Source organism: Prinia subflava, chromosome 2, assembly GCF_021018805.1.
Source record: "Prinia subflava isolate CZ2003 ecotype Zambia chromosome 2, Cam_Psub_1.2, whole genome shotgun sequence".
Taxonomy (NCBI): domain Eukaryota; kingdom Metazoa; phylum Chordata; class Aves; order Passeriformes; family Cisticolidae; genus Prinia; species Prinia subflava.
The window spans coordinates 67,028,631-67,055,664 of NC_086248.1; the positions used below are offsets into that span (position 1 = coordinate 67,028,631).

Genomic DNA, 27,034 nt, shown 5'->3' on the forward strand with positions numbered 1-27,034 from the left:
GAAAAAAAGAAAAAAAGAAAAAAAGAAAAAAAGAAAAAAAAGTGGGGAAGTTTAAAACTAAAATACACTTTGTTTTCCACTATATTACCTGTATATATATATTTTAAAATCTGTCTCCTTCTTAACAAAGTAAAGCAAATCACTGCTTTCCCAAAATGAAAATGCAAAATGTTGGCATTTTTTCCCATGAAATGGGAGACTTTGTTGCTGATACTCCATACATCTGTGGTAAAAAAATGTTTATAGATCTCTCAATATGCAGTGCTTTCTCTTGATTTACCTCCTCCTCAGTTTTACCAAGGTTTTTAAGTAACTCAAAGTCAACATAGTTTCTAATCCTCTTGTAAATTATTGTTTGGTACAACATCAAGTCTTAGCTATCACAGTGATGATGTGAATTGGGGTACTTGCAAAAAGTCATCAGTATTACAGTAGCAATCCATTTTACAAGAATTCCTGAGCCTTGAGCATACTGATGCATCCAGCACAAAAGCTAAAAAGCTTCCACTCACTTGCAGTATAGATCATCTGAAATTGCATGTGCTTGAGACACGGATATTGGCATGCAGGTACACAAGTATAGTATCAATATAAATATGACAGTGGACTTGTGTTAGCCCCTGTTTCCATGGTGTGTCTGAAAGGATTTATGGCATGGATGTAGATGTTTTCCTGGAGGCATTGGTCTGAGCTTCCCCTTCTCTTTCCTTGCCACTTTCCAAAAAGAAAATACATTTTCTGTTGTTCTTGGAAACACATGAAGAGAAATTGAGGAAATGGCAAATAATCTTAATAGAAATATAGTACAGCTTTGTGTACATGAAAATGAAGAATTGGTAGGATCTGAAAAGTGTTATTTAGAGGGAAGTGAGGAACATCATTGACCCTTAGGAATGGGTGGCCTGAACTTGAAGAGCACATAAAAACGAATCAGGACCATTGGTATTCAGAGAGAGGTTTGCCACATTCAGCCATGGCTTTTATGGCAGGGAGCTCCTTGTGGTTGTTTTCTCATCTTATCAGTGAGTGCTTCATTTCAAAACCACTCGAAATTCCTAGCCCCACAGTTCCAGAGAGCAGGCTTCAGGGTGGTGCTGATAGGGACGTGTGGCTCATGGAGGTGCTGCTTTCCTCATTAATTGTGGGTACTTGTTCAGGAAGTGGCTGAGGCCAAAGTACAGCACGCTGCCATTAGCTATCCTCGCCAGAGGGCCAGCACCTGGGCAAGGAATCTGGACTTGGCTGACCAGACTGTTCCTACCCCAAAGTACCCTGTAGTAAACTTTATTTGCTTATTTGTTTATTCATTTATTTTCTCTCTTCCTTTTGTTGTGCTTTTCTCACAGGACAAAACGCTCTCACTGGGGGAAGTGGTGGCTCTTCCCCAGGCCCATTGTCAGCTCTTGAACAAGGGCCCCATTTGGGCAGTATCCAGTTGGGCTTTACCTCATGCCTCCCTTGTCTGTGTCACATCCTGAGTCCTCTGGCTTCACATTTAAGCATTCTTGATGTGGTTTGTTTAGAGGTTTTGCATTCCGCTGAAACATTACAGCTCTTCCTGCTGCCAAAACCACTCTTTCTATCTTAAAGTCCTCCCTGGAAACCCGTGTCTTTCACTGTTTTCCAACATTATTTTACAATGGTCTTTTTTGGCCTTACCTGTACAATGGAAGTCAGTGCTGACAAATGTAAGAATTTTTAGGCAAAGCTGGCAGGTCTTACTGATCCCTTTTATACCAGGAAGAACTCTATTACAGAGGCAGTTCCTGCCATCAACAAGAACACTTTAGTATTGTACCATTTGAGTAACAAGTGTAAAATGCATCAATCAAAGACCTGCTGTGTCTCAATCACATATTGGCCTTTATATTAATATGGTTTTAGCACAAAGATAGCTGCCATAGTTCTGGGCTTGCTTCGTCTTGTTTGGAAAATTGATCAGAAGGTATTTGATTTCCCTGCTGCAGAATGCTGTGTTCCAATATCGACTTTCCTTTCTCTGAAGCCCATTTCTATTGAGGTTTTTTTTGTGTTTGTGCCATAATTTTTCTGGACTCTGCCTTCTGTTTGTTACAAGTGAATTTATGTCTTAGTGGTGCCTCACTTTTTATTGTTACAGGGCTTTACAAAAGCTGCAGTTTCTCTATAATTGCTAATGAATTATGTTTTTCAAAATCACTGTGAAATGTTTTTCAACCCTGTGGGTCCCAGCCTTAGTGTTGAATGCAGTATATTTGAGATGGGTGAAAAAACCCCTTCTGCTTCCATTGTCGGTAAAGGGGAGAGAGAGGGTCCAATGTTTGCTCTGAGATGTGTTAGGTTTTATAGATCCTGGTGTTTGCATTAAGCTGAGAGGCAGGATATTTCTTCCCTCTCTGATACTAAAAGTAGACATGTGAGTGCTCTAACAGTGTGTTCTCTCTGAAGCTGCATTTCATCAGTAGTTAAGCTAAGTGTTTACCAATGTCTGCACTTTTATATGAGGCATTGAGACACTTGGACTTTTGTTTCATGCTTAGAAGTATTTGTTGTTTGATTTTTTTTTTTAACCATCCCTCCTGCTTAACTCATTTCCTGGATCCAGAATTTTGCTGCTGCTGCTGCAGGATGCTATCATTTAGCATGTGTCAGCTCAGGCTCTAATGTGCAAGAGCAATGGTGCAGAAAAACCTTCTTTCTTCGCTGAAACAGCAAAGGGGATGGTCCAGAGATTGTGGTTTGAAACTCAAAATGGCTCTTTAACTAATCTGTACCACTGGGAACTCACTGAATTGTTAGTTCCCTCAAACACTTGCTGAGGTGTTCGACACAAGAATAGGTCTTTTTTATTTCTTTATTCTGACCGGTGGCTCATATCTAGTGACTTGTAGGCTATTTCTATTACATACCTGCATACCTGTGCTGTCTCTTTCCAGGGGCTTCCCTGCTTCCCCAGCACCTCTTCAGAGGCTGAAATATAGAGTATGGTAGAGGACTCCTGGCAGAATTATTGCTCTCAAAGTAAATCAAACAGTTTTTACAAGGCTTCAATGCTCTGCTGTCTTTCAGATACATCTTCGTTTAATCATTTTAGAAGCTAGATTAGAACATGCAATGTGTGTTCAGAGCAGAGAGAAAACATTTGGGCAAAGACAGGCAGAATTCTCTCACAGAAGTTTTCTGCTGTATATACTTTATTTACACCTGCTGAAATGGTTTCATGAAATTATTTATACACCTATGAGCTTTTTAGTCATCTCCTTCTTACTGGTTATGTCGCTGTATTTTCCCAGCATTCATCTGGGTCTCACTTTGCACGCTTTCTGTCTGCACAGTGAGATTAATCCTGGCTTGGGATCTGTAGAGGAGTGCTTAAATTTATGATTCAAATGGATACAGCTCCAGCAGCAGAAATTGTGAAAAGGTTCATGAATTTTTTATTAGAAGGGATTAATTCAATGAATATAATTTCCTAAACTAAGATGTGGTGTGGAGCATAGATGTGGCTTAATGTTTAAGTAATTCAAATATGCACATCCCCCTAGAATGTGAGCCATACCCTCAATGACCAAGTTTCCTTTCAGATGCTCTTGTCTGCTATGCTTGTGTATTTCAGGAGCAGACCAGCAGGGCCTTCAGATAGGCTGTGATATGCCCTTATCTGTTACATTACATACAGAACAAGTGAACTGAAGTTGTCGTGGAAGGAAAAGTCCCTCATGAATTCAAAACCTGCCATTCCAGTCAGGAAATGGTTTTTCAGCTTCTTTCCCATCTATTTGGTGCTTTGTACTTTCTTCCCAGTTGCCTTTTTCAGACTTAGCTCATAAATGGTTGCAAAACTGTTTTGAAGATTTTTACGAGGAAAGTAGCAGATAAAACCAAAATCACAATGATTAGAAACCTGCAGTAATTTGAAAAGAAAATGTATGCAAATGATCACATAAATTCAGTGTACAAAGTAGGCAGAAGAAGCTACCTGTGAAGGAAGCTTCTTTCTTGATCCCTAAGGCAAACAACTAAAGGTTTGAAGCATAAGCCACAAATCCTGCTTGTTAAGCCTACTCCACACGTTTTCTTCCAAAACAAGAGATTTGTAAGAAGCGTTTCCCCAACTCACACTTCTGCACCAGAGCTGTGCAGTCGCTCTCTGTGGCACCCACGGTGCGGAAGGGTTGGTGATCCCAGGCAGTTCCCGGGCAGCGCGACGCCTGACACCCGTCCCTTCCTCCAGCTGCTGGACCTCAGGGCTTTGTCCTGCACCCACCCTCTTGATGGTATTGGCTTGGGATGAAGGAGGAAAAAGGAAGGAAATAAGACTGCTAAGAGATGGCTTTAAAGGTGGGAGAACAGAATTCCTCTGCAAGCTGCGATTGTTTTAGATCAGGTGTAGGAGACTTGGTGGAGGAATCCCTCCTTTAAGTTCAGTGGGCTTACTCGACAAGATATTAGCATTACTAATTTTTAAAACTTCCCCTTAGGTTTATTATCAGCATTTGAGATTCTGTGCTGTGCTGACCTTGGCCCTCAAGGGGAGCTGGACAAGCTGGTGCTAAGCCACTGTCTGCCTTCCATATAATGTGTTCTCTGGGGGTTGGGCACAATGTATGGACATCTCAGTTTCTCTAGAATCTTCAGATGTTAGTTGCTGGTTTTAGTAGTGTATTGGACAAGTTCAATATGGACCAACAGTTTCTGGGTACAGGACAGGTACCCTGCCTCGGTCCCCTTAAATCCAGAAACCACGCAAGTAAATCAGTCATCTTTGGGAAACACTGGATTTAACAGTGTAGCCTAAGGAGTCTGCCCTTGATCAGGTACTTTCTCAGATCATTGGGTTTTTTCAGAGCACTGTGTAGCATGTAGGTGATAGAATTTTTCTGGTGCATCTCAGACAAGCCTTATGGGCACATGTGGAGGGCACTTATCTGGGGCAGCAAGGCTGCTCACACAGAAAATACCTATTGCTCTGGTGCCTGCTTTGTCTAGACAAGAGCTCTGGAAATGCAGGCTAGGGATGCCTCTTACTGCAGCAACTGTTTCTATAAGCCCAGGTTGTCCTTGGTTTCATTTTTAAGTTTTGGCTCAGAAGGATGAAAGATGTACTTTAATGAAACTAACCTTTAAAAATATTTTCTAAAAAGATTGTATAGCATGCTAGAGAACATGCCAAGAGTACAACATTTGCTCAACCTTCTTGAATTAGCCTTTGGTATAAAAGGGCCCTGATCCTGCTGGATTAAAGTCAACACAACTTGTGGATTTTAAAGTGAGGTTTAATGTGAGGTTTAATGGCTTTTAACCAAAATAAATAGAAATGCTCGAAGCTGATGGAAGTTCTATGATCTCTGATACAGATCTAAGTCAGAAGTTTAGTTGAGAGTACTATTTCCCCAAGTATTTTTGTTTGGTTTCTTGTATTAATAGCAATAGAAAAAAAATACCATTCTGCTGGAAAGGCAGGTAGGAATATTAATCACAACAGTGCAGGACTATCAGGTGTTTTGCATTCCAGCATTGTGAAGTAGTGCTCTAGAGGAGGGAGAGGAACGTTGTCCTTGCCTCTGCCCTCCACAGTCATCTTGGTGCTATAAAACAGCCCTTGTTCTAACAGGGTGAGCTTGACAGCAAATGAGAAAAAAGAAAGTAAATACAGACAGATTTTTTAGTATTTAGCTACATGGGATGCAGCTGACTGTTCAACTGAGTAATTTTATGCTGAAAGTAGGAACTTTTCATCTAGTTGTAGTCTCAGGTTTCAACTTCACAAGCAACTGCTCAAGCATAATACTTGTCATGGGAGGCCAGGCAGCATCTTATAAATGGTAATTTACAAAAAACTACTATATTTAAAAAAATACAACCCCAGAACACTTGCAGCAAAGCAGCTTTTAAAGCTAAGTCGTCAGGAACTTGAGATCTAATGTCCTGTTGGGGTCATGGCGGCATCTCCTGACTGACATACAGAAACTGTAACATAAAACTGATAAAATGTTCCTTTTCTCATCAGTGCAGCAGGGTATGGAAATGAGGTGCTCCTGAATGACAAGTGTTGGGATGGTGGAGCTTGTCTTTCTCTCCCTCTCTCCCTCCTTGCAAGGAGCTAGGCAGGGATTGGAGAGTGTCTGAGGAAGATTCGCAGCAATGTGCCTGCAGCCTTTTCCAGGTGCAAAACTTCCTCAGATTCCATTTTGACAGAAGTAATGGAGAAAGAGAGGGATGCCTGGTGCCAAATAGCTAGTTTCATTTCTCTGATCTGTGAACAACTCTGGAAGTTCCCTAGGTTTGATCCAGCTTCTGCTTGACTGGAGAAGTCCTGTTGGATCTGTCAGTAAGTAGACGCGATCGTCTTTTCATGTCCACTTTCACCCAAGGGCTTCGTTCCCCTTTTTGTGCTGCAGAAGCAGCTACGCAGACAGTGCATGGTCAGGCAGTGTCCCGCAGCAGGGCAGGGACCTGGTGTCAGCCTTGCCCACGAGCAAGGACACGGCCGTGAGCCATCCTGTGCCCGCCCTGGCTGCGTGGCTGCAGTGCAAGCTGACTCACTTGTGTGACGGCAGAGCAGGCTGCTTTCTACTCCAGATCTTGCAGACTTCCTGAGTGGGTTAATCCAACACCACCTCATGGCAGTCAGTAGTAATTTCCTGTTCAGTATTAAAAGGCTGCATTTCTATAAAATTGTGTCTGGTTTTCTTTTTTTTTTTTTTTTAATTAAGTCACAAGAATGTTTTGTCACCCTTTGTGTAAACAAAGGGCATAGGAAGTACAATTTCACGGTGATAAGAGTTTTACATGTATGCTGTGGAATGCATGAACAAGAAGTCCTTCAGTACTGAGAAACAACTTCACGTCCTTTTTTTTATTTTCTTGAAGTGTGTACACCACTGCTTACCCAGCTGTGTTGAGTAAGTTACAGAATTCACTTTCCAATAACTTCACAAGGGCTAGGGCTGACTGAGAATAAAGTAGGAATAAGTAGCTCACCCCAGGATTTCAGGATTTCACGTGAACATCAATCAACAAAGTGTAGTTCTCAGTCCTGATGACTCTAGTATCTTCCTCCATTCTAACTGAAGTTTTCCCACTGATTTCAGCTAGACATGTTAATAGTATGTGCCTTTTAAGCAGTTGGCTTGCAGTCTTCAATTAGATACCACCGGTGGGACTCCCTCATCTAACTTGAGGTAGCTGAAACCCGTCAGGCAAGTTGTTCTGTAAGAGTTTCTGTGTCTCCCCATCAACTGCAAAGGGAGCCTGGGTGACTAAGATCTGGAGTAAATGGTTATATCCTAGATGTTTATAGAAAAATGGTTTGAACTCCATACTGTTGACAAGTTTCTGTGTGAGAAACTGGTCTTGCTGAAAGGTATCTGCATCCTCTCAGTATTTTTTCCTCCGAGAATGTTCCTTGAATGCCAAATTTTGCCTGAAGGTAATTTCTTGGAAATTGCACTTGAACTTATCTAAGATATTGTGTGGTGATCTAGTGAAAATAAAACACCCCTCTTTCTATTTTGTTTTGAATGACTTCCACCTGGCAGTTTTACTTTCTGTATTCTCCAGTGATAAGTATGAAATTAGCTGTTTTACTGGATTATTTCAGAATTTATCCTGAAAGCAATTCTTTCTAGAGTACTTAATGTTTCCTGTATGAACTAGTTTTGAAATAGTTCTTGATTTTATTGCCTTCTTTCTTTTTCCTTTTTCTCCCCTTCAAATTTCCTCTTTCTGATGTTTGGTTATTTCATTAACTTGGTATTTGTTGTATTTTAGGAGAAACCTGATGCTAGCCCCACATCTCTACAGCTGCGATCCCAGATTGAGGTAAGCACTTAGTTTTTGATCATCCACTTTTGTTTGTTTGTTCTTTAATCTGATATTCTGCATAAGTTGGGTAAAGGCTTCTCTAGTGTCTGCTCTCAGTGCTGCATGTCTTCTCTTGCAGGAGTCACTTGGTCTCAGCAGCACCGCATCAACACCTGACACTGAAAGAAAGTAAGTAAAGGCACAGGGAGTGAGGAAGGAGGGAGGGGGAATTTGGTATGTTTTCCTTTTCCTTGGAGTAAATTAATTTTAGATTGTACTGATGTATCTAGATTTCAGATCCAGACACTATGAATGAAACCTGTTTGGGAACCTGCTCCTTCTCTTCTTCCCTTCTGGCCTTCTGTTATTTTGGGTTTTTAGGTCAAGGGAGGGTTATTGTTTCTCTCTTCTGTGAGCACTTGGTGTGTGCATACACCAAGATGACTGGTAGTCATTTCTGAGGAACATCGGTGATTTCACGTTCTCTACAAATTACAATCTTTAAAAATTACATTATTTGACTAGACCTAAATGCAGTCAAAAAAGAAAAAAAATAAATAGGTAAGGGGAAGGGGGAGTTACAGACTTCCATCGTGTTTCTTTTCCTCTGCACTCCTTAGTGTGTAACTGTACTTTTGAAGAAGGTGCCAAGGGCATGAAGTATTTAAAACCAAGCTAGAAGGAGCTTTAATGTTAACGTCCTTAAATGAAAACATCTCTGTGAGGACTGAGAGGGTTTCTGTTTACTGTCAGCTCCTGCTGCAATGTGTGTGCTTGTTTTCTATGCCTCCTTCCTTTGATCCCAAGATCTTGGATGCCTGCTGCTGAGAGGAACGTGCAGTGGTGCATGAAGACAACTGACACTGTATGTCCCATTGCCTGCACTTCCATGGGGCAGTGCCAGCTGGATGAGTTCAGGGGGAGTACATGGAATCCATTTGTGATGGGATGTGCTTTTGTAAGCTTTCACAGGCCCACATTTGAATATCCTCGAGTGATTCATCACTGGGCAGTAATAGGAAGGTTTCTTGCTTCTGCAAGTTCAGTGAAAGGACTGTCAGTCCCAGAGCAGTCTTTGGTGGATGCAGTGTGTGGGACTTGCCTGAGCACTGACCATAGAGAAGTCAGTTGTATGGTAGTGAACAACTGCTTAGGGGCTTCCTGGAAGTTGATTCATGCTAAAGGTCTCAGAACATGATAAAATGTCTTGTAGAGGTGCCTTGTCTTGCTTCATCACTCAGAGAGAAAAGAAGAGATGGTTTGCTTGAGGTAGATGCTCCTTTTCAAAACAGCCTAAGACTGATAAGGTGAATTTTACCTTGGGTACCATCACTGCCCCATATTACATGTGGTAAAAGAGAAGGCCTAGAAGTGATAGGGTTTAATACTCTGTGCTTCCGATACTCATATATGGAAAAGACTGTTTGAAGGATACCTGGCTGTCCAACATTATAATGAAACCAGAAGTGCCAAGTAGATGGGAACTGTAATCTGGGAAGTAAACCTGCAAGGTTATCCTATAATCATACAACTTTTCTCTCAGCCTCAAAGCACTTTACCCATGGGTAAATATCATAATCCCACCTCAGGTAATAATGAGATAAAGATCTTGCAGGAGGATAGCACACAACTCGGAAGAAACTTCACTTACCAGTTCTAGCCAGCTTCCTAAGTTGTGCCTCTGTGTAGGTGTCCTACCACAAATAACTGAGTGAGGAGACAGTATCAGCAAAAAAATCTCCTGAGTGACTCCTCTGAGACAGCCCATTTACCTCATTGAAAGGAAATTATATTATCTTATTTCAGATGAAAGGGACATGTGATTTTTTTTATGGACCTTTCAAGAATGGAAGTGCACCATTTGAGGGATTAGTAGGAGGGTGTATGTGATTAACCTGATCATATATGTGAAACTGGTGCAGGACAGGTTGTGCCAGATACTTGCACAATAAGAAACAAGGCCATATGATCATTGGACAAGGCATTGAAAATAATAAATTATATCTACTCAATACTGTACAAATTATTCAAACTTGAGATTATACAGGTCTGTGCCTGTTTGTGACAGCCTGCCACATTGGTGTTGGCTTCACCCCTCTAGCCTGGAAGGGTGAATTGTCATAGGAATTACCTCTTCCAGGGTGGCAGAGTTTATAAAATTGATCTGCAGGAAAATGACCAGTTCAAGCCCATCCAATATACCTGTACTTGCTGCTAACATGCTGAATTTGATGTTTTTCAGTGAAGGATGTTGTGTTGGACCCAGGGATTTTTGTAGGGCTTTCATCTGAATTTTCTGTGTGGGCATGCTATTAGACATGGAAGCCTTTGGGGACACTGTTTTTATGTCACTCTCATGCAGCATGAAAGATGTGTGGTAAACCTTCTACAAAACTTCTTTTGTTATGAGAAGACTAGTTTGCCAAATATGCAACTTGATGCAGATGTACATTGGTTTCTCAGATTCATAAAAGATTTGGGGGACAAAAGGAAAGATTTGTTCAAAACTCAACATACAGACTTTCATGAGCTGGAAAATGTGGAGTTTTTTTGAGCACTCATCCACAAATAAGAGCTTATCTAAGAAGAGTTATAATTCTACATACTGAAATTCCAAATGTTTCCCTAGGGTGAAATGAGTTGTTTCTGGTCTGGTGTTCTGAGCAGGTTGCTTTAAAAAATAAGGGCAGTCTCAAGGAAAAATCTGAAAAGTTTACTGAACTAAGGAGGAGAGGGCAAATGTCTGGCTGGAATATGGTCACTCTCAGTAGCTCCCTCACCCAGCACTGCTGCCTGCACACCCTACAGCTTAACACTACCAATGTCTAAAGTTTTAAAATAACACATCTGGATGGTTGTTTAATATGCCAGAGTTTAGACATTCCAGACAGAAAGAAGCTTTGAGGGAACCTGGGAAGAGCGATGTTTGCTTTAACCTGGTTTGGTTTTCCTTTTCTGTGCTGCTCAGCTGGAAGAGAGAGTCCAACAGGCTCCACTGTATGCCACACTGAAAACAGATTAACCTTGGTGGTCTGTGGTAGGAAAAAATCCTGTTTGTGTGGACAAACATTATATGTTCAGTCTTGCCTTGAGTCTTACTAACCCTGCTGTCCAGTCTGGTGTAAAGTCAGTGCAGAATTAGTGCCCTCAACAAGTTGCTCAACAAGTATCAGTCTAGTGTGTGATGTGCTCTAACACAGATGAGCAGCAGCAGGGCTTGTAGGCAGGCAAAAGGGATTAAATGAGCCTGGAGGCAGAATTGTTTGTTACTGTGAGTCACTGTCGTCATCCCCTTCTCCCCTCCCAAAGGCATTTGGGGCAATACTATCTTCCTCTGTGGCTAGCAACACTGTTCCTGTTAATTAGATGAAGCTACAAAAAAATACTGTGTATGTGAAGCTGCTTGGTGCATCATGTGTGCCCTACCAAATATGCCTTTTGTTACATTGGTTCTGACAAAAAAAGAAAAGTCTTCCCTCAAAGGCAAAAGCCTCTGAGATTTATGTGAGTAACAGCAAGGGTACTGATGTGGCCTGAAAAGCTATCCATAAACAACAGAAAACAAAGTCATGTTTGTTCAAGCCTTGCTTCACAACTGCTCTGGGTTTTGGCCCTATTGGAGTTCCTTTTGTAAATTGAAACAGTTTGCCAGATTTCTAGGTTGTGTCATATTCAGGAACTAATGCAGAGCATGGAATGAGGTGTTTGTAGCTTTCTTCACTGAACAGTGAATTTCACTTTCCTCTGCCCTTTCCAAGATTTCCATCTTTTAAACTGACGTCTTGCTGACAGTTGTGGTGCTTGTGTAACTTCGCTGTTTTTCAGAGTGCCCTCAGTAAAATGGCAACAGCATCTTTAACAGTGATATTAATAATTTTAAAACAAAATCTTCCCCAGAACCACAGGTGCTTCTATACAGACACACTGACTTCTGCTTTTGCTAGAAGAATCATTAGTGTAGAAAGCATGCAGTAAATGTGTTCTTCAGCAATTACTGTTGTTTCTCTGACCCATACCATGTTCGTCTGGGGATGTATTGTATATACAATTCCTATTATTTCGAAGAGATGGCAACACCCCAAGGATGTTTACTCAGATAGGGGACTGAGCAGGGCTTTCTCATAATTGTAAACAGAGCATTTAAACAATGTAACCCAACTTTTTGCCTCTTCCCATTTTTGAGCATTCAAGTCTACATGACAGACTGATGAGCTCTGCATGTTTGCCAGGAAATCCAGGTTAAACCCAGTCCCCTGAACTCAGGCTTCTGCATCCTGACTCCCATCCTGTTTTTAGAAGAACTGGGGGGATGTTGCAGAAAGGAAGTTGTGTGTTTTCCCTCTTTGGAAATAGATCTGTTTGCTGTCACTGTTTGCTCCATCAGCCTGTGGGCTGTTTCAGATGTGGTCTAGCTGAGATCTGCTGGGAAAGAAAAGGAAGTGGGTGAGAGACTCAGGAGCACTGCATACAAATAGGATGAGGCACAGACATTCCTATATACTAATATTTTTCTTAACAGTTGCTAGAGAAAGAAAGGATGAAAACAATGCACGAGGTAACAGTTGTGTCATGTATCTGTTTCAGTCATTCTCACCACCTTTGTGTGGCAGTGGGTGTTACGAATTGTCACCTTCTGTGTGAATCACCTGCACTTTCTTGAACTGTACCACTCGAGTGCACTCCTGACCAGTAAATGGTCTCACTTCATACCGAGGGCCACAACTCATCCTGCTGTACTCCTCAGGCTGTGGCTCAGTACGTATTAAACGTTCTTGACCCTGTGATACTCAAGATCTAAATCTGAGACTCTGCCAGAGCAAGGAACTGGCCAGAAACATATGTGTCAGGCAGAAGGAGAAAAGCAGGCATGTGTGGGTGCAGGTGACACAGAGCAACATTGCTCAGGGGCTTTGCATTTCCCCGGCTGTGGGGGAGCTGCTGTGCCTCTGGCAGCTGCATCCTCAGCTCCCTGCTTCAGCTGCTCCTGAGGGCGAGTGTCTGTCACCCTGTGTGTGTGGAGGATGTACCCAGCCCTCAGGAGTTCCATTCATTCGCTTTGGCCAGATCTCCGATGGCCTGTTGGGAATGTCACAGCAGGAGCTGGAGGCTCCTCGGGCGTTATGGCTTTCTCTGAGGTTGTTGGCAGGCAAGCAGTGAGGCCACAGCACAAGTGGCAGCTATCTAGGCTCTGTCTGTTGTCACTGTCACTGCAGGAGAGACGATTGACTGAATCTGGTTTTGAGAATTTTTGCAATGAATGTACAGCCATTCCAGCATCCCATGGTATAAACTGGAACTCTGTATCAGCCTAAGGCTGGGAGAGAGCCTGCATTTCAGTGTTCCCCTTTTCCACAGTGATTTTCAGTGAAAGCTGCAGAAAGGTTCATCTGAGCCTCAATTCTGCCCCCTTCGGTACGCTAATCTGCTGGCCTTTGCCAGTAGTTTTTAACCCTTGATTCCTTAGTCTTCTTTCCCTGCAGTATCCAAACTACAGGTCAAGATTTGAAGGCAGGAGGTTGTTAAATCACCCCTCCAGGACATGGATGGAGGTGGTTTAAATTCTATCAGCTTAGATTCTGGCAACTTCTCAGAGTTCCCAAATCAATTCTGGCAGGTATTTGTAAGCTCATCTGTGAAGAAAGAGAAGTGCCGATCTGAAAGGGGATGTAAGGCAGAGAGAGGGCATAAACTGAGAAGAACAAAGCCAAAAACAAACAAATCCCCCAAACTGAGGTAGCTAAAGGCTGCACTTAATTGCTAAGAGAATAAATTCTTCCTTACACATTGTTTAAAAGTGGAAAAGAATATCAGAAGAAAAAGAAGTAAGAGCTTTTTTTACTTGAGATGTTTGAACTTAAGATGCATTTTTTATACCCTGTCCTTGCAGGAATTGAAAAAAAATCAGTGAATGTGTATGGCCCTGTTTTCACTTGTTTGAGGCCTGATTTAGTCAAAGGCAAATTATTCATGCTGCCTTTAAACAGCCTCCTCAAGAGAAGTAGGGCAGGAAACTCCCACAATAACCCACACAATGGGAGTGTGAGGCCAGCCAAACGCTGCCCGGGACACGTGAGGAGAGAAACCAGTGCGCCTTTGAGCAGCTGGAAGAAGATTTCAAGCCTGGTAATTTTGTACAAGGAAGTATGAAGGGCACATTTTACGAGAAAGTCAAAGTCTGACTTGTCACAGCGAGTTGAGATGGCACGTAGTGAGCACTACACAGAGAGCAGGGAGGCATTGCCTGCAGCGTTGGGCCCTGCTCTTTGCTCTCAGTGAGTTTGTAGCTGGCAATTATCTGCCCCCTGGCTGGGACCAAGCATTCTGTTATTAAATATGTGACGTGCCCCCATCTGCCTGCTGCCAGGCCGCGGACTGAGCCCGTGGGACCAGCGTGGTGGCTTCCATGCCGGTGATGCCACAGAGCACACATCCACACGCACGCACGGCCCTCAAGCAGCTCAGTGTTTGTTTCCACTGAGAAAGTTTTGACCTGCTTAAAGAGCCATTGCTATGGAAACCTAATGAGAAGATAATTGAATGAAACCTCTTTGCTTTCCATCCCTTTCTCACACTGGTGCCAGCAAGGTCAGAACCTTGCGGGCCTCCTTTCTCTTCAGGTTCATGCAAATTTGATAAAAATACTAAAGGCCCATTTTCTTCCCTGTGCCAGCTCCAGTTAGATAAATTACCATGTATTCAGTCAGGAGCAGTTACAAGTCTGTCAGTTTTTCATACTAATTATGTAAGTGGGCCATTTCTAATGCACACGGATAACCAAATGGCTCTGCAGCAGAGCCAGCGTGGCCTTTTGCATTGGTTTATTCACCGCTCTGAATAAGCATAATATTTGTATACTAAAAATGCCATTTTCCACAGTGTGCTATAAATAATCATTGGTAAGGAATGAGAGGGGCACTCTCAGTTTATTGAAGACAATAACAGTAGTGGTTTCATCATCATATGGTGCCATGCACCTGTGGATTTTATGGTACATAAAATAGATGCGGCCATTTGGTAAAGTACATCTGCATTTAAAATACAAATGCCCATCATTCTCAGTTCCGAGATTTGTTCTGTTTTGAGAATGATGAGATTTCAAAAATCAACAGGCACATTCATGAAAGCAGTGCATGGTGTCATTTGTTTCTTTTCCCAGTTCTGTGGAGTACCAGCATGTTCCTGGGGCACGTATGACTGTGTCTCTTGTAATATCAACCACTTTCTATGCAAGATTAGCCCCAGTGTTTTTCTGTCTGAGATCAGAATCAGTCCAGAGTAAACAGGAAAGCTGTAGCCTAATTAAAACCAATCTTAATAGCCAGACAGGCTTAGTTGGCTTGTGACCTAAATGTATGCTTTGGGTCTTCCTCGCACACCAAGTTTGGGAGACCACCTCCAGGTTTCAAAGGTATTGCTTAGGTGTAATAATGTTATCCCCACTGCAGCACTTTTATGGGAAGATAGATTCAGAGACCATTTTAGATGTCAGGCTTTGACATTGCCCTTACAAAGCCCCCAGGCTGCAAAACAAGAACCAAAAGTGCCCTCCAGAGGCAATCCTTACAACAATGTCTGGTCTGGTCTCTTATCTTTCAAGCAGCCTCCTGTAAATTAGTTAATCAAGTTTTTAAAGTTGTTCTCCCTTTCTCTACCTACTGTTGGAAGATGGTCCAAATAGTTAGGAAATGTTATCCTCTCTTTCCTAATTTTTTTCCAGCATGTGTCTGTTTGTTCCTGGGCCTGATTTATTAATAGGCAGTAAGTTAATCTTCTTGCAGCTTTCCAATTTGACAGGCAAAACTTTCCAACCTTTCTTCTGTAAGATCAGCTGTTCAGTTCCCTGGCCATTCTAATAGCTTTCTGTATACTACATCTAGTTTGAATTCATTTTTCTTGAACATGAATAATGATGGTTGTACAGCCATTCCCATACATATTTGTTCTTCATGTTCTTCATACTGCCATTGGAATTTTCCATCCTTATATCTTTTAGGATTAATATGTAGGTTTTTTCTCAGTCATCCTTTTCCACCTGGTATCCCCAGGTACTCTGTCATTTGCAGACCTCCAGCATTTGAAAGACTGACTTTTGTGTCCATCAAGTCCAAGTGTACTTGACCACTTTAATGCTGAATTAAACTCATTTCTGTTAAGCCAGCCTCTCTAACCAGCAAGTTCCTGGTCCAGGCTCTCTGCTCCAGCTGTTGCTAGTAAATTTTCTGTCACTGATCCCTGACTGGCCTGGTATAGTTTACTAAATTCTGCTCAAACCCATCAACTCTCTAAGACAGTAATATTTGGGTACTCTCAAAAAGTAGGTCCACTTTTAGATCATATATATTGTGTTTTCTGGTTTGGTTTTTTTGAGGTTTTTTCTCATTTGTTTATTTCAGCAATTTGGCTCAAAGAGGCATAAAGTACTGGCCTAGAGATGGTTTTGGGTTTGTGAGATTAATGAACTAAAGTTTTGACCCCATCTCCTGCCCGCTTCCACAGATTGTGGGTTGATAAGAAAAAACTGCTTCCCTCTGGCTGTAAATCTTGTTTTGTTCCTCATTGTGTGAGCGTATACCCATACATTTCTTCTGCTTTATGTGGTGACAGAGTACATTTCATGTGAAAGCTTGCTAATGAAGTTGTACATCAGACCACAACAAAAATGAGGGCCTCCATGGTGGAGTAATGGCATTTGGCTCCCTTTCAGACACACAGTGCTGAAACTTCTGCCAAGTGTCACTGCATCATTAACTTTCAGTACAAGTTATCAGTCTATGAATGGAAGAACACAAATCACTTTCAGTGCACGTTCACAGGAGCGCTGCAGATTTAACAGAGTAAGGAAGTGTAATTTGCAAATCAAACATACAGCGACACCAAGGTAGTCTGGAATTTCTCACCAGACATCTAGGAAGTAAAATGCTTGATTGATTTCACTGAGGATTTTTAAGCATCGGAATTGCTGGGTGGAACTAAAAAGCAAGTGCCTTATCAGGCACTATGTGGTAAGTTTTGTTGGCATTTCCATCTCTTCGGAGCAGCTGTTAGCATTTTCAAGGTCAGCCCAGGCAGAAGATGTCCTCGCTAAAGAATGCGTGAAATGATAATTGGAATTTGCATCCGCTGATGAAACTCAGCATAGTTCTCAAATCAGTTATAAATGAGAAGGTGGTCTCCTTGCTGTGGGTTCTGCTTTTCTCCTCGCCCCCTCTGGTTCAGGCGTGTCAGGTGTTTGCTCCTACTGACCTTCTCCTTCTTTGGAGGCCAGTGTATGATGAGTTGGTGGCCTCAGGCTAACTCGTACTGAACAGATGTCCACATCACAAATGTTGCCGCTACACCTGCTGCTTACTTGCATCGTTTTTTGGCAACTGTGCAAGAGAAGAAAAGGATTAAAATTGATTTGGAGGCCACAGAGCACAAGAGAGTGCTGCCTCTCCACTTTAAGGGTGATTTCACTAGTGAGATAGAGTTCTGATCATTAACAGGTTTCATTTTCTGAGGATGGTAGTTTGGTACATTTCATGGATACTAATGGAGTCCATTCTCATCTGCAAAACATGTAGTGCATTAATTCTGTCAGTTTTGACAGAGCTTGGATTTCATAAAAAGAAAAGTTTCCATATACAACTCCACGTATTTTTTATCTGATTTACCTTTATTTAGAAAATACTTGCTGGCAGCTTTACTTTGAAGTGTGTGGGTTAATTCCTGGCCCTGTTGAAGGGCTTTTTCTGGAAATTTTTACCCAGAACGTATGGGGTTTATGTTTTTCACCTTCCACCAGGCTTCTTAAAAATTAAGCATCTGGTAGCATCTGACTGACCTTTCTCCTTCAATAGTAAACACTGGCAAGGAAAACACTAAATGTCTCCCTCCTCCTGGCACACTAAAAATTTGAAATTTGTTTGCCTCAATTAGTTTGCAGTTTGTGCTGGATTAAATTTCGGATCAGTCTGAGTTTTAAAGAGGTTGTATTTCAGAGCTTCACTATGCCGGTCTCTCCTTGTCTAGATGAATTACTGAATCACACTGAAACTTCATACTGTCTCGTTTCCTCTTTCACGATATCTTGGCAAATTGATGAGCACGTATTTCCTGCTTGTAAGGTGTTGGCCAGTAATGGCTTCGTCTTCCAAACACCGACCTGGCTTGAACTTGATTTCCCTTCGAGCAGTTTAGTGAATTGATCAGAAACTCTTTTCTGCCCTCTGCTGGGGATCTGAGAGAGCTGAAGGCGCCCGTGCAGACAATGTGCGTGGAGGGCAGCCAGAGCGTGTCCTGTGTGTGTTACGGCTGATTCGGAGAACGATTTGGCTGGAGGTCTCCTTGGTGCGCTGTGGTGTGCGTGTTTCTGTCCTGCATGACAGCCACCACACAACGGGACAGCAAATCACTGCAGCGATGCTTTGCACATGGAGCCTCCAGCGAAGCCCTAGACACTGGCAGAAGTCATTTCACTGCCTTGCTGCAGTGTGGTTAAATGGCAATTCCCACTTGAAGGCTTCAAAGAATAACGCGAGGTTTGGTAATTTCTGTTAGCTCCGTTTATGCAGACAGAGAAAAAAGGCAGTGAAGCAGGGTGACATTGTCTCATCGGAGATCCCACAGTGAGCTGTTGGCACTGGGTTGGAATCCATTCTGGAAGACTGGTCCAGTGAACATAAAGACCAAGAACAAAAGATATATTTGCTATTTTCGTGGGTTGTTTGTAAAGCCCATAATCTGGACTTGACTAAGTCTCTCCAGCTAGCTTTTGAGGAAGGGAGCATACATGGTGAGAAAGCAGCTGTAGTCTCCAGTCAGTTATGGTTGCACTTCATAGGGTCTGGACAAACTTTCTCCACCTTGTCTTTAAATCTCTACAACTGTCTTCCACGTGGTGGCTTCTGAAGGTGTAATGAGCACATACTTACAAAGATTGTCAGAAAAACCAAATAGGCTGAAAATTGTTGTACAGCTGAACAAATGTAGCCACCCCAGTTCTACAGTTTCTAAGGCAGCAAAATTACTGTTTTGCAAGTGCAAGTGGGGAAACTATGTGAATAATTGTTTTCTGAGGAATCCTTGGACTCTTTTGCCTTAACCATTGATTTCTGTCAGTGTATGTTTTTCTATGCTGGTCACAAAAGGCGCATTTCAGAAGGAAACTCAGTTACTGTGGTCAGACTAGTAGGTCCAGTTTTCGTTTCCAACTTGCTGTGTTGGGGAGAAAAAGGAAGAGAAAACAGCTCATGATATATTGTTTGGAAACTATAATTTACTGTAACAAGACAGTTCCCCTGAAATGTGAGAAGCCTGCATCAATAAGTCCATTTCTCTTTTTTGTCCTAGACTCTCCATTCATAAATCAAGTTCAGAAGAAGGCTCTGTAGGTCAGTATATTTAATTTTATTTGATACTCCTATGGAATTCTTAAACAACTTTTGAATTTTGTTGTGCTGGGATGTGAAGAGCTGGCAGAAGTCAGCAGCATTTGTGTGTGTGGAGGGCTGGTCTCAGCAGCTTTCAGGTTGATGCTTAGTGTCTCACTGATGACTAAAACTGCCTAGCCAGCACTGTCATGTGATAAATATGCATCTTTTGACTTGTTATATTGAATTGAAAATGTTTGCATATTAGATAACTGCTAGCCTGTCCTTTTGTACTCCAAATTACCACCACCAGTAAATAACAGTTCTTTGTTATTTTTGTTGATGTCACGCCAGAGTCTCTTTGTTTCTGAAATTTTTGTTGCTTATTGGAAAAGGAAAATAAAACTGGGAGGTTTTTCTTGTTTGTTTCCTTTAGGGACGTGTCCACGCAGTCTAAACTTAGGCAGTATTTTAGAGAGTCAGGAAGCTCAGCTCTAGGTCATCCAGGGCAAGATTTTAAATCCTAATAGCTCTTTGTCAGTAGTATTTCTGCCAGATTAGGCACAGTATGTTCATTTGTAAGTGGCATAAACTTTATAGCATGTGCCCTGGTTAATTCAACAGAACACAGATATATATGCCCTACCTTGAGCTAGATCCCATTTTTATTTTTAGAGCAAATGATTTACTTTGAGGTCATCAATCCTTATGGAGATCTGGTAGCTGTAGACATGGAGACCCAACCTTGTACATATAGAGAGCAAGTCAGGTGTGGCTGATGATCTCATGCCAAGTAGCAGAACATATGTGTGTGTGTGTTATGTTAATTATATGTTTATTATTATTATTATTGAATATGTTAATTATGTTACTTATTTCATTTCTTGATAGATATGCACAGATATACTAGAAAATCACTTACCTGAGTTGTGGCTTTGGCTGCATAATTGTGATTCAGTTAAAGAGAATAAACCAACAAAATACTTCAAAAACACTTCCAGATCTGATATTAACAACTCAACAGACATCAAATTTAATGTAAAATATTTTCTGTTCATAATTCAAAATATGCACGTTACTGCGTTATCTCAGTCCTCTGTAGCACTCACAATTATAAAAGAATGTGCATTGCCCTGAAATAGCTATATCAACATAGTTCTAGTATAGAATAAATCAAGAAAACCAGAAAATTTGAGAGGTTTTTATCTTTGTTTCTGATTTAAAAAAATAACATAATGCTTAAAAGCTTCTCTAGAATTCACTAACTAATGTTTCTCTCTAAAATTCTTTTTCCCTTTCCCCTCATCCTCCCACTCCCGCTCCACTTTTCTTTTAGGGAAAGCAGACTGGAAAAAGAAAAATAAGTTTTTTTGGCAGAATTTCCGAAAGAACCAGAAAGGACTGATGAGGCAGACTTCAAAAGGTAAACCTTTTTCAAGGGTGCACATCCTATCCATATAAAATGTAAGGAGCAGCATAGCACCAGCATCACAAAGGAATAAATTGCATTTGTAATGGTGTGGCAGCTGGGGTCTGTGGCTGTGGAAGTGTCACAGGTTTGGTTCATCATGACAGTGCTCAGAATGACAAGTCAAATTCTTGAGACTGCAGACAGGTTGGGATGCCTGTGATCCTGACTGTCAGTGATGGCACACATGCAAAGTGATGCAGCTAATATATAAGTAATAAATGTAACTAAACAAAATGGGCTTTTTTTTCCCCCTTGTCCTCACTTGGTAAGAGAAATACTGTTCTGTTTAACTTAGAAGGATATTTCTCTTTTGGCATTTTGTTACTTTGACCTGTTTGCTTCAGGCTTGAATCCAGCCTCTCATTTTAGAAGACACTACAAGAAGGGGCAGTAAAAAGTGTCTCTGGTGACCAGTGCAAATGTAGGACTGATTCCACTTAAACTGTCAGGTGTCTTTCTCTAGTTCTGCAAAAGATGCAGCTGTGGATTGCATTAAGTGTTTCTCTTCACACAGAACATTTCTGTTTCCCCATGTGTATCTGTTAGCTTCTTAGGTTGCAAACAGATGCTTCTCTGTGTCTGTCTGTGTTTAGGTAGATTGTGAAAGATGACAAAAGCCCATTTAGTAGGTGCAAAAGGGACACACTTTCGGGTAAGTGTGGGTCCTAGCTGGTTCTTGAGGCAAGTTCTAGTTGTCTGTGCTGACATGCCAGGCACATACCACAAGGAGAGGTGGCTGAGAGTGCAACACATCTGGCACCGTGTGCCAGCTTAGTGGGTGATAAGTTGGTCTGGATAGATCACAAGCAGTGGCCAGTCCACAGCAGAGAGCTGCAAGGGCCCAGCACGCCATTCCTGAGCAGGTAGGTTCTGGCAGCTGTTTCCAGTATTCCTCAGGGCTGGGGACTTTTCCTGCATTAGCACTTCCGCTTTTAGTTCTTGTCTCTCAGGGTCAATAACCGTGTGATGATGGTCAGTTTTTATTTCTCCTTTTCATGCTTGCTTGCTTGCAGTGTCAAAGTAGACTTAGTTTTTCAGTTGTAAATTGCTTCCTTTTATTGCTCAGTTACTTCGAAGTCATTCAGTTCTTTGAAATCATTCCATGAGCCTGCTCTGGGGAGGGTCTGTGTCTGGCCAGCCAGATCCACGTGGCAACCAGATTTCAGAGCACTGGGTAAAATCCACTTTCAATGTACCCTGCCCTGTGCATGAATTCTTACACATGCTTCAAATCTTTGTGCTTTTTTTGTACAGGAGAGGATGTCGGGTATGTGGCCAGTGAGATCACAATGAGTGATGAGGAGCGCATCCAGCTGATGATGATGGTGAAAGAGAAGATGATCACCATTGAGGAAGCACTTGCTAGGGTACGATATGTGCATACTTCAGTCTCCTTGACAAACATGTTTTAGAATGTAGGATGTATCAATCTGGAGTTTTACTTCATTCACAAAACATAGGAGAAGGTAGAGAAAGCCTGCCTGTTTGCCCCATTGCAATAGGAGCATAGATTGGATAGCAATTCCTTTGTTTATTGAGAAAAGTGAGATTTAGCTCCACCAGAAAGAGATATCCAGTACGTGGTAAACTAATAGAGTCCTAAAAACATTGCATTAACAATAGAAGGTACTAACCACAGAAAAGATTAAGTGTAGACTTTTTCATTGCAGCTGTCTAAAGTGAGGGAGAAGAATCTCCCTGACTTGTACAAGCTCTCATTTATTATGTTCCTAGGTTTGTTTAAGTACTAATAGAAATGCTTCAGGTTTTGCTGAGCTTGCCTTACTCGATTCAGAACACATATATTTCTTACTTTTTTCCTTTAAGCTAAAATTTTTTCTGCTTATTTCTTAGCCAAAAAGGTGATGTTTTACTTTAATAATGTTCAAGAAAACATATTCAGCCAGTTTTTTGCATATGACATTGTGTCAGATGTACAACACAGATTTTTTTTTTTATAAGTGGGGTGGCTGTCACAAGTGTTTCTTTACAAACTCTAAATGTTAATAACCCACAAGAAAAATAACTATAAATATTGCATTTGTGCAGCAATAAGGCTGAGGTTTTAATTGCTCAGGAGCCAAAAGAGGGTTAAAACTTCAACACAACCTTTGTGTAAAATATTGTGATTGAACACAGGATGTTCTGTATGGGCTTCTTTAGAGAAAACATCATTTCAATCGGTTGGCAGTCAGATAAATACATTTACTGACATAATACACTGTAAAATAGCTTATTGTAGAATATAAATTTATGTTATTTCCTGAAGAAAATACTGCTTTGCAAGAAATCACATAATGAAAAAATGCAAGATTTTTAAATTATTGTGTTGGAATATTGGGAATTCGTTTTCTTTTCTGCTGTTCAAGTTTTGTGGAGTGATGGGGTTGTACCTAATCTGATAGTTCATATATGGACTGGTAGAGTTTCCCTCTAGTGGTCTGACCTACTAGCAACAGCCTTTATTTATAAAAAAATCAGGTTTTGATCCTTACAACACTTTGATTCCTGTAGTATTGGTTTTGTCTGAAGCCCTTCTTTGAAAAATGAGAGAGATATTTTTTTTTTTTTACAAAAGGATGGTTCCTAGTCTTTACTGCAGATCATTATCTTTATGAAGGAAATTGGCAGGTCATTGTGATTTAGTCTGTCCACTGTAAACTCTGCCTCTGAGACAGGGACGTGTAATTTATGTTTTACCAACAACAGGTCATCAAATTTCAGTATTTACAGATCATTTCCTTCTAAGAAAAAAACCCCGCATTTTTAAAACTTCTGATTGTTGGACAATTTATTTTGATTAAGTGAGGCATGCAGTGGAAAAGTTCAGATTTTCCCCGTTCCACAATGATACAGGGAAAAAAAAAGAAATTACATTAACTCTTGCTATTTTAATGAAGATTAATCTCTTCTTGTCACTGGAGAATGTTCTTTCTGTCTTTTCAAATTTCAGCTGAAAGAGTATGAAGCCCAGCACAGGCAGTCGAGCACTGTAGATGCTACAGAATGGCCTGATGGTTCTTACTCAACACTTGATGGGTCTTCCAATTGTAATGTAAGTACCTGTCATTGTGATATAGCTCCCAATGTCATTTAATATTTAAATTCTTTCATTGAAGTACTGAAATATCCTGATTTACCTGGCTATTTCCTTAATAGCAGATGTTTCACTGACTTTGTGATGCTCTGTTCTGTCTGCAGAGAATCTTTAACTTGCATTTTTAATCTTCAAAATCTGTTGTCATAGACTTCAACAGTCTTACTGTATTATCTCTCTTTTTATTTATTTTTAACTCACCCCTTTGTCACTGAGCTTTTGAAACACAAGTTGTCCCAGGCAAAAATCCCCTTGTTTCAAAATACACAGAAAAGAGCTTTTAGGTCATTTAGAGGGAAGTTGTTGATGCACCAGTAGAGTTTCTCAGGCTTTTTTTAGCCCTTGTTGATACATTCTAGATGAGGATCTGCCTAAGTCCTAGCTGGCTACTGCCTTCAAACACCTCAGTCTCTGTATTTGCAAACTCATAGCCCAAAGTTTGTGGCTTTTGTCAGATCCATAAGCAGTAAGGCAGCTTTCCTCCCTTTTTTTTTTTTTTTGTGCTTCTGAGCCGTTTAACTTCTGTTGTTTTTGTGGGCACCAGACAGTCTTTGTGTTACGCCATACTGAATTAATTAATTTTTTCTTTCAGATATCTTCATTTTCACTGAGTAGTTTATTCCACTTCAATTCTCTAAGTGGAAGTTCACAGATAAATCTTGGAGAAGAACACATTTGACTGTCAAATTCAAGCTCTTTGTAGCCCATATAATTGAATCATAGGCTTTTCAGACCATTGGTTGATTTATTTATTTTATTGTCAATGGAATTTCCTGCTAACTGCAGCAGCCAGTTAGCTCCTCCTTTCCTAAAAGAATAAAGGAATGCAATGTCATTTTATGAGATGTTTAACATATTTGGTGGTAGAGAAAGATTTTGTTGTTTGTGTTCAAAAAATATGCCCATCTTTAGTTACATTGGAGCAGAGGGGAACGGATGTTGCCTTATACTCTGTTCTGATATATCAAAAATCTGCAAGGAATAGAGAAGGAAGGATCCTGACTCTCATGAACTGATTATTTAGCCAGCTGAAAGATGTCTTGATCTTTTCCTCATCAGTGTTTATAGCTTGAACTTTCCCTTCTTTAAAGGCTTTTGTCCAGGGTACCTATAGCCTAAGCCCCTCAAAACTCTCATTTTCCATGGTCAGATCTCAGAAGGATACTGAATTTCTCTCTTAAATCTTCTGATAGTGCTTTACGCTTGTGTTGAATTACTGAAAGCTGTGTGTATCTCTGAGGACTGAACATGATCCAGTATTTCTGCCCTAATGGAATGACTTGGCACCTTTTCTCTAAAATTGTTTTCCTAAGCCATCTTTGCACTTTGAACCAAGAGCTTGGTTGCCTCTCTCTGCTGTTCTGGTAGGATTTGAACCAGCTTTCTGCTAACTTCAGTGGGGAATCTCTTTTCAGTCACTGTAGATAATTCTCAAGATTTTTGTCCTCACTCCTGGTTTTTGTCCTGGTTGCCTTTAACAGAAGCTGTGAAACTGCTTCCCTTCCAGGGAAAAGAGAATCATCTGCAGAAATGAAACCTCATGTTAGAACAAAACTCAGCTTGACTTTTTTTTTGTGGACAAGAATGAAACTGAGGTTAACTGGGGTGAAAGACTTTGGGCTGTAATTGACAAAAGGGAAAAACAAACAATGAAAAGTATCAGATATGTCTAGAGATAGGATATGTGTTCACTCAGACTTTTTTGCCAAAGGGCCTCTCTACTAATCTGAGATGACCAGCTTTTGAGACGTGCAAAGATGATTCTGTTTTCAAGCCCTTTCTTTCCCGAAGGGTTTGAGGTTCAGTGCCATTTGTGAGATTTATACTCTGCTTATTTGGAACCTCAACTTACAATTACCCCACTCATATAGGCCATGATGCAAAGATAGTTTTCCTTATACTAAAAACACACTTTCAGGTAGCCCACTGCCTTATACTTATACTCAGAAAGTCATTAGAAATCAAGTCCCTGAAATAAACATTTCTGGTTTGAATTTGAAGTCCTTGGGCAATAGTTTTTCTGGTTCTGTTTGCTTTTAAATTTTATTTATTTATTTTTCAGTCTCACAGCCAAGTTGTTACTAGGCAGTTTTTAATGAAACAATGTGATCATTTTGTAAACAAAATGAAAACAAGTTAGAATCTAGGCAATGAGAGAATCTAAGAATGAAGGCAGAATGTCTGAAGTGTTCTAAGGTTTTAAGTAATCCTTTCCTTTTAAGTTAGCTCTGCCCACAGCATACAAATAATATCTAAAGTGCATATATCATTAATTATTGTTTCCCTTTTTAGGAAAAGACCACTTTTTAAAAAAAGCTTTTACAGCTGTCATGTTTTTGTGACTAACATAACTGGTGTTGATTTAGAGATTGTCATTTTAAAGATTGAGGATTCTGTTTTCCAGGTTCTCTTTAAAATTACTGCACCAGGAAATGGAAATTTGCTTTTCATATCGTTGATAAAACTAAACCCTAAAGATGAATCACAAAGGGGTGAGGAGTAGAAAGGTCAGCATCCCAAGGGAGGCAGCCCCGTGTCATTGCTGTGCTGTTAATTGTATGTCCTGTTTGTTTGTTGTTAGAAACAAACAAACAAACAAAAGCTTTGCCAAGTTGGTAGGTGACTGGTTCTTTGCTACTTTAAAGCAGTTTTTAGCTTTCAATCTCACTACTGTGGTCCCCTTGTTTCAGCAATATATGTGTGTTCTTTATTTGCTAATGAGGGGATGCAGTTGAAACTGTTTTTATTCAGCTGTATCAAAGCTCTAAAACCTAAAGCTATAAAGCCTCATCATTTTCTTACAAATTTATTTCTGAATATTTATGTTTCATCTCTGTTGCAATGAAGGCAGTTCACAGTAACACTAGACAAGCTTTCATTGCCTTGTGCCAAGTACTGGGATGTAAAGCAGGTGCAGATTACAAATGGATCCCTTTCTGGATTGTAGATAAGGCCCTATTTGTCCTCAGGAGTCAGAAAGTCCAGGGAAAGAGAGGACTTCAAAATTGTATCACATTCCTTCTTTACACTGAGGTGCCTTTTATGCTTCTTAGAGATAGAAGAGCATTTGATAACTTTTAGGGGCTGACATGCTCAGTTCATCTAAAATAGGGCTGCTTCATCCCCAGAGCCCTTGCTGTATGGCTCCAGCCCAGCTTGGAGACCAGCAGGAGGAGAAGTCACTATGTGCAGTGTGTCAGTCGGTTTCTTTGCCGTGCCCTCTGCTAAAGACCATGAATTGTACCAGTTGCCATGTTTCATGCCAGAGTGGGAGAATGGAGAGAAGCACGAGAGAGCTTGTGACAGAGTGTGTATCGTACGTGTGCTGAC

The 27,034-nt window shown here is 40.9% G+C and overlaps 1 protein-coding gene across 3 annotated transcripts in view; it reads left to right on the forward strand.

Annotated features, from left to right (window-relative positions):
- Positions 1–27,034, forward strand: part of SASH1 (SAM and SH3 domain containing 1) — a 527,201-nt gene that overhangs the window by 459,379 nt on the left and 40,788 nt on the right. For 2 of the 3 annotated variants that reach the window (XM_063390359.1, XM_063390361.1), the window contains exons 3-8: positions 7,753–7,803; positions 7,925–7,974; positions 19,117–19,157; positions 20,473–20,559; positions 21,862–21,974; positions 23,561–23,662. In XM_063390359.1, the coding sequence (XP_063246429.1) occupies positions 7,753–7,803; positions 7,925–7,974; positions 19,117–19,157; positions 20,473–20,559; positions 21,862–21,974; positions 23,561–23,662 (444 nt within the window). The remainder of the gene's footprint in view (positions 1–7,752; positions 7,804–7,924; positions 7,975–19,116; positions 19,158–20,472; positions 20,560–21,861; positions 21,975–23,560; positions 23,663–27,034) is intronic. The other variant, XM_063390360.1, reaches the window with a different exon arrangement.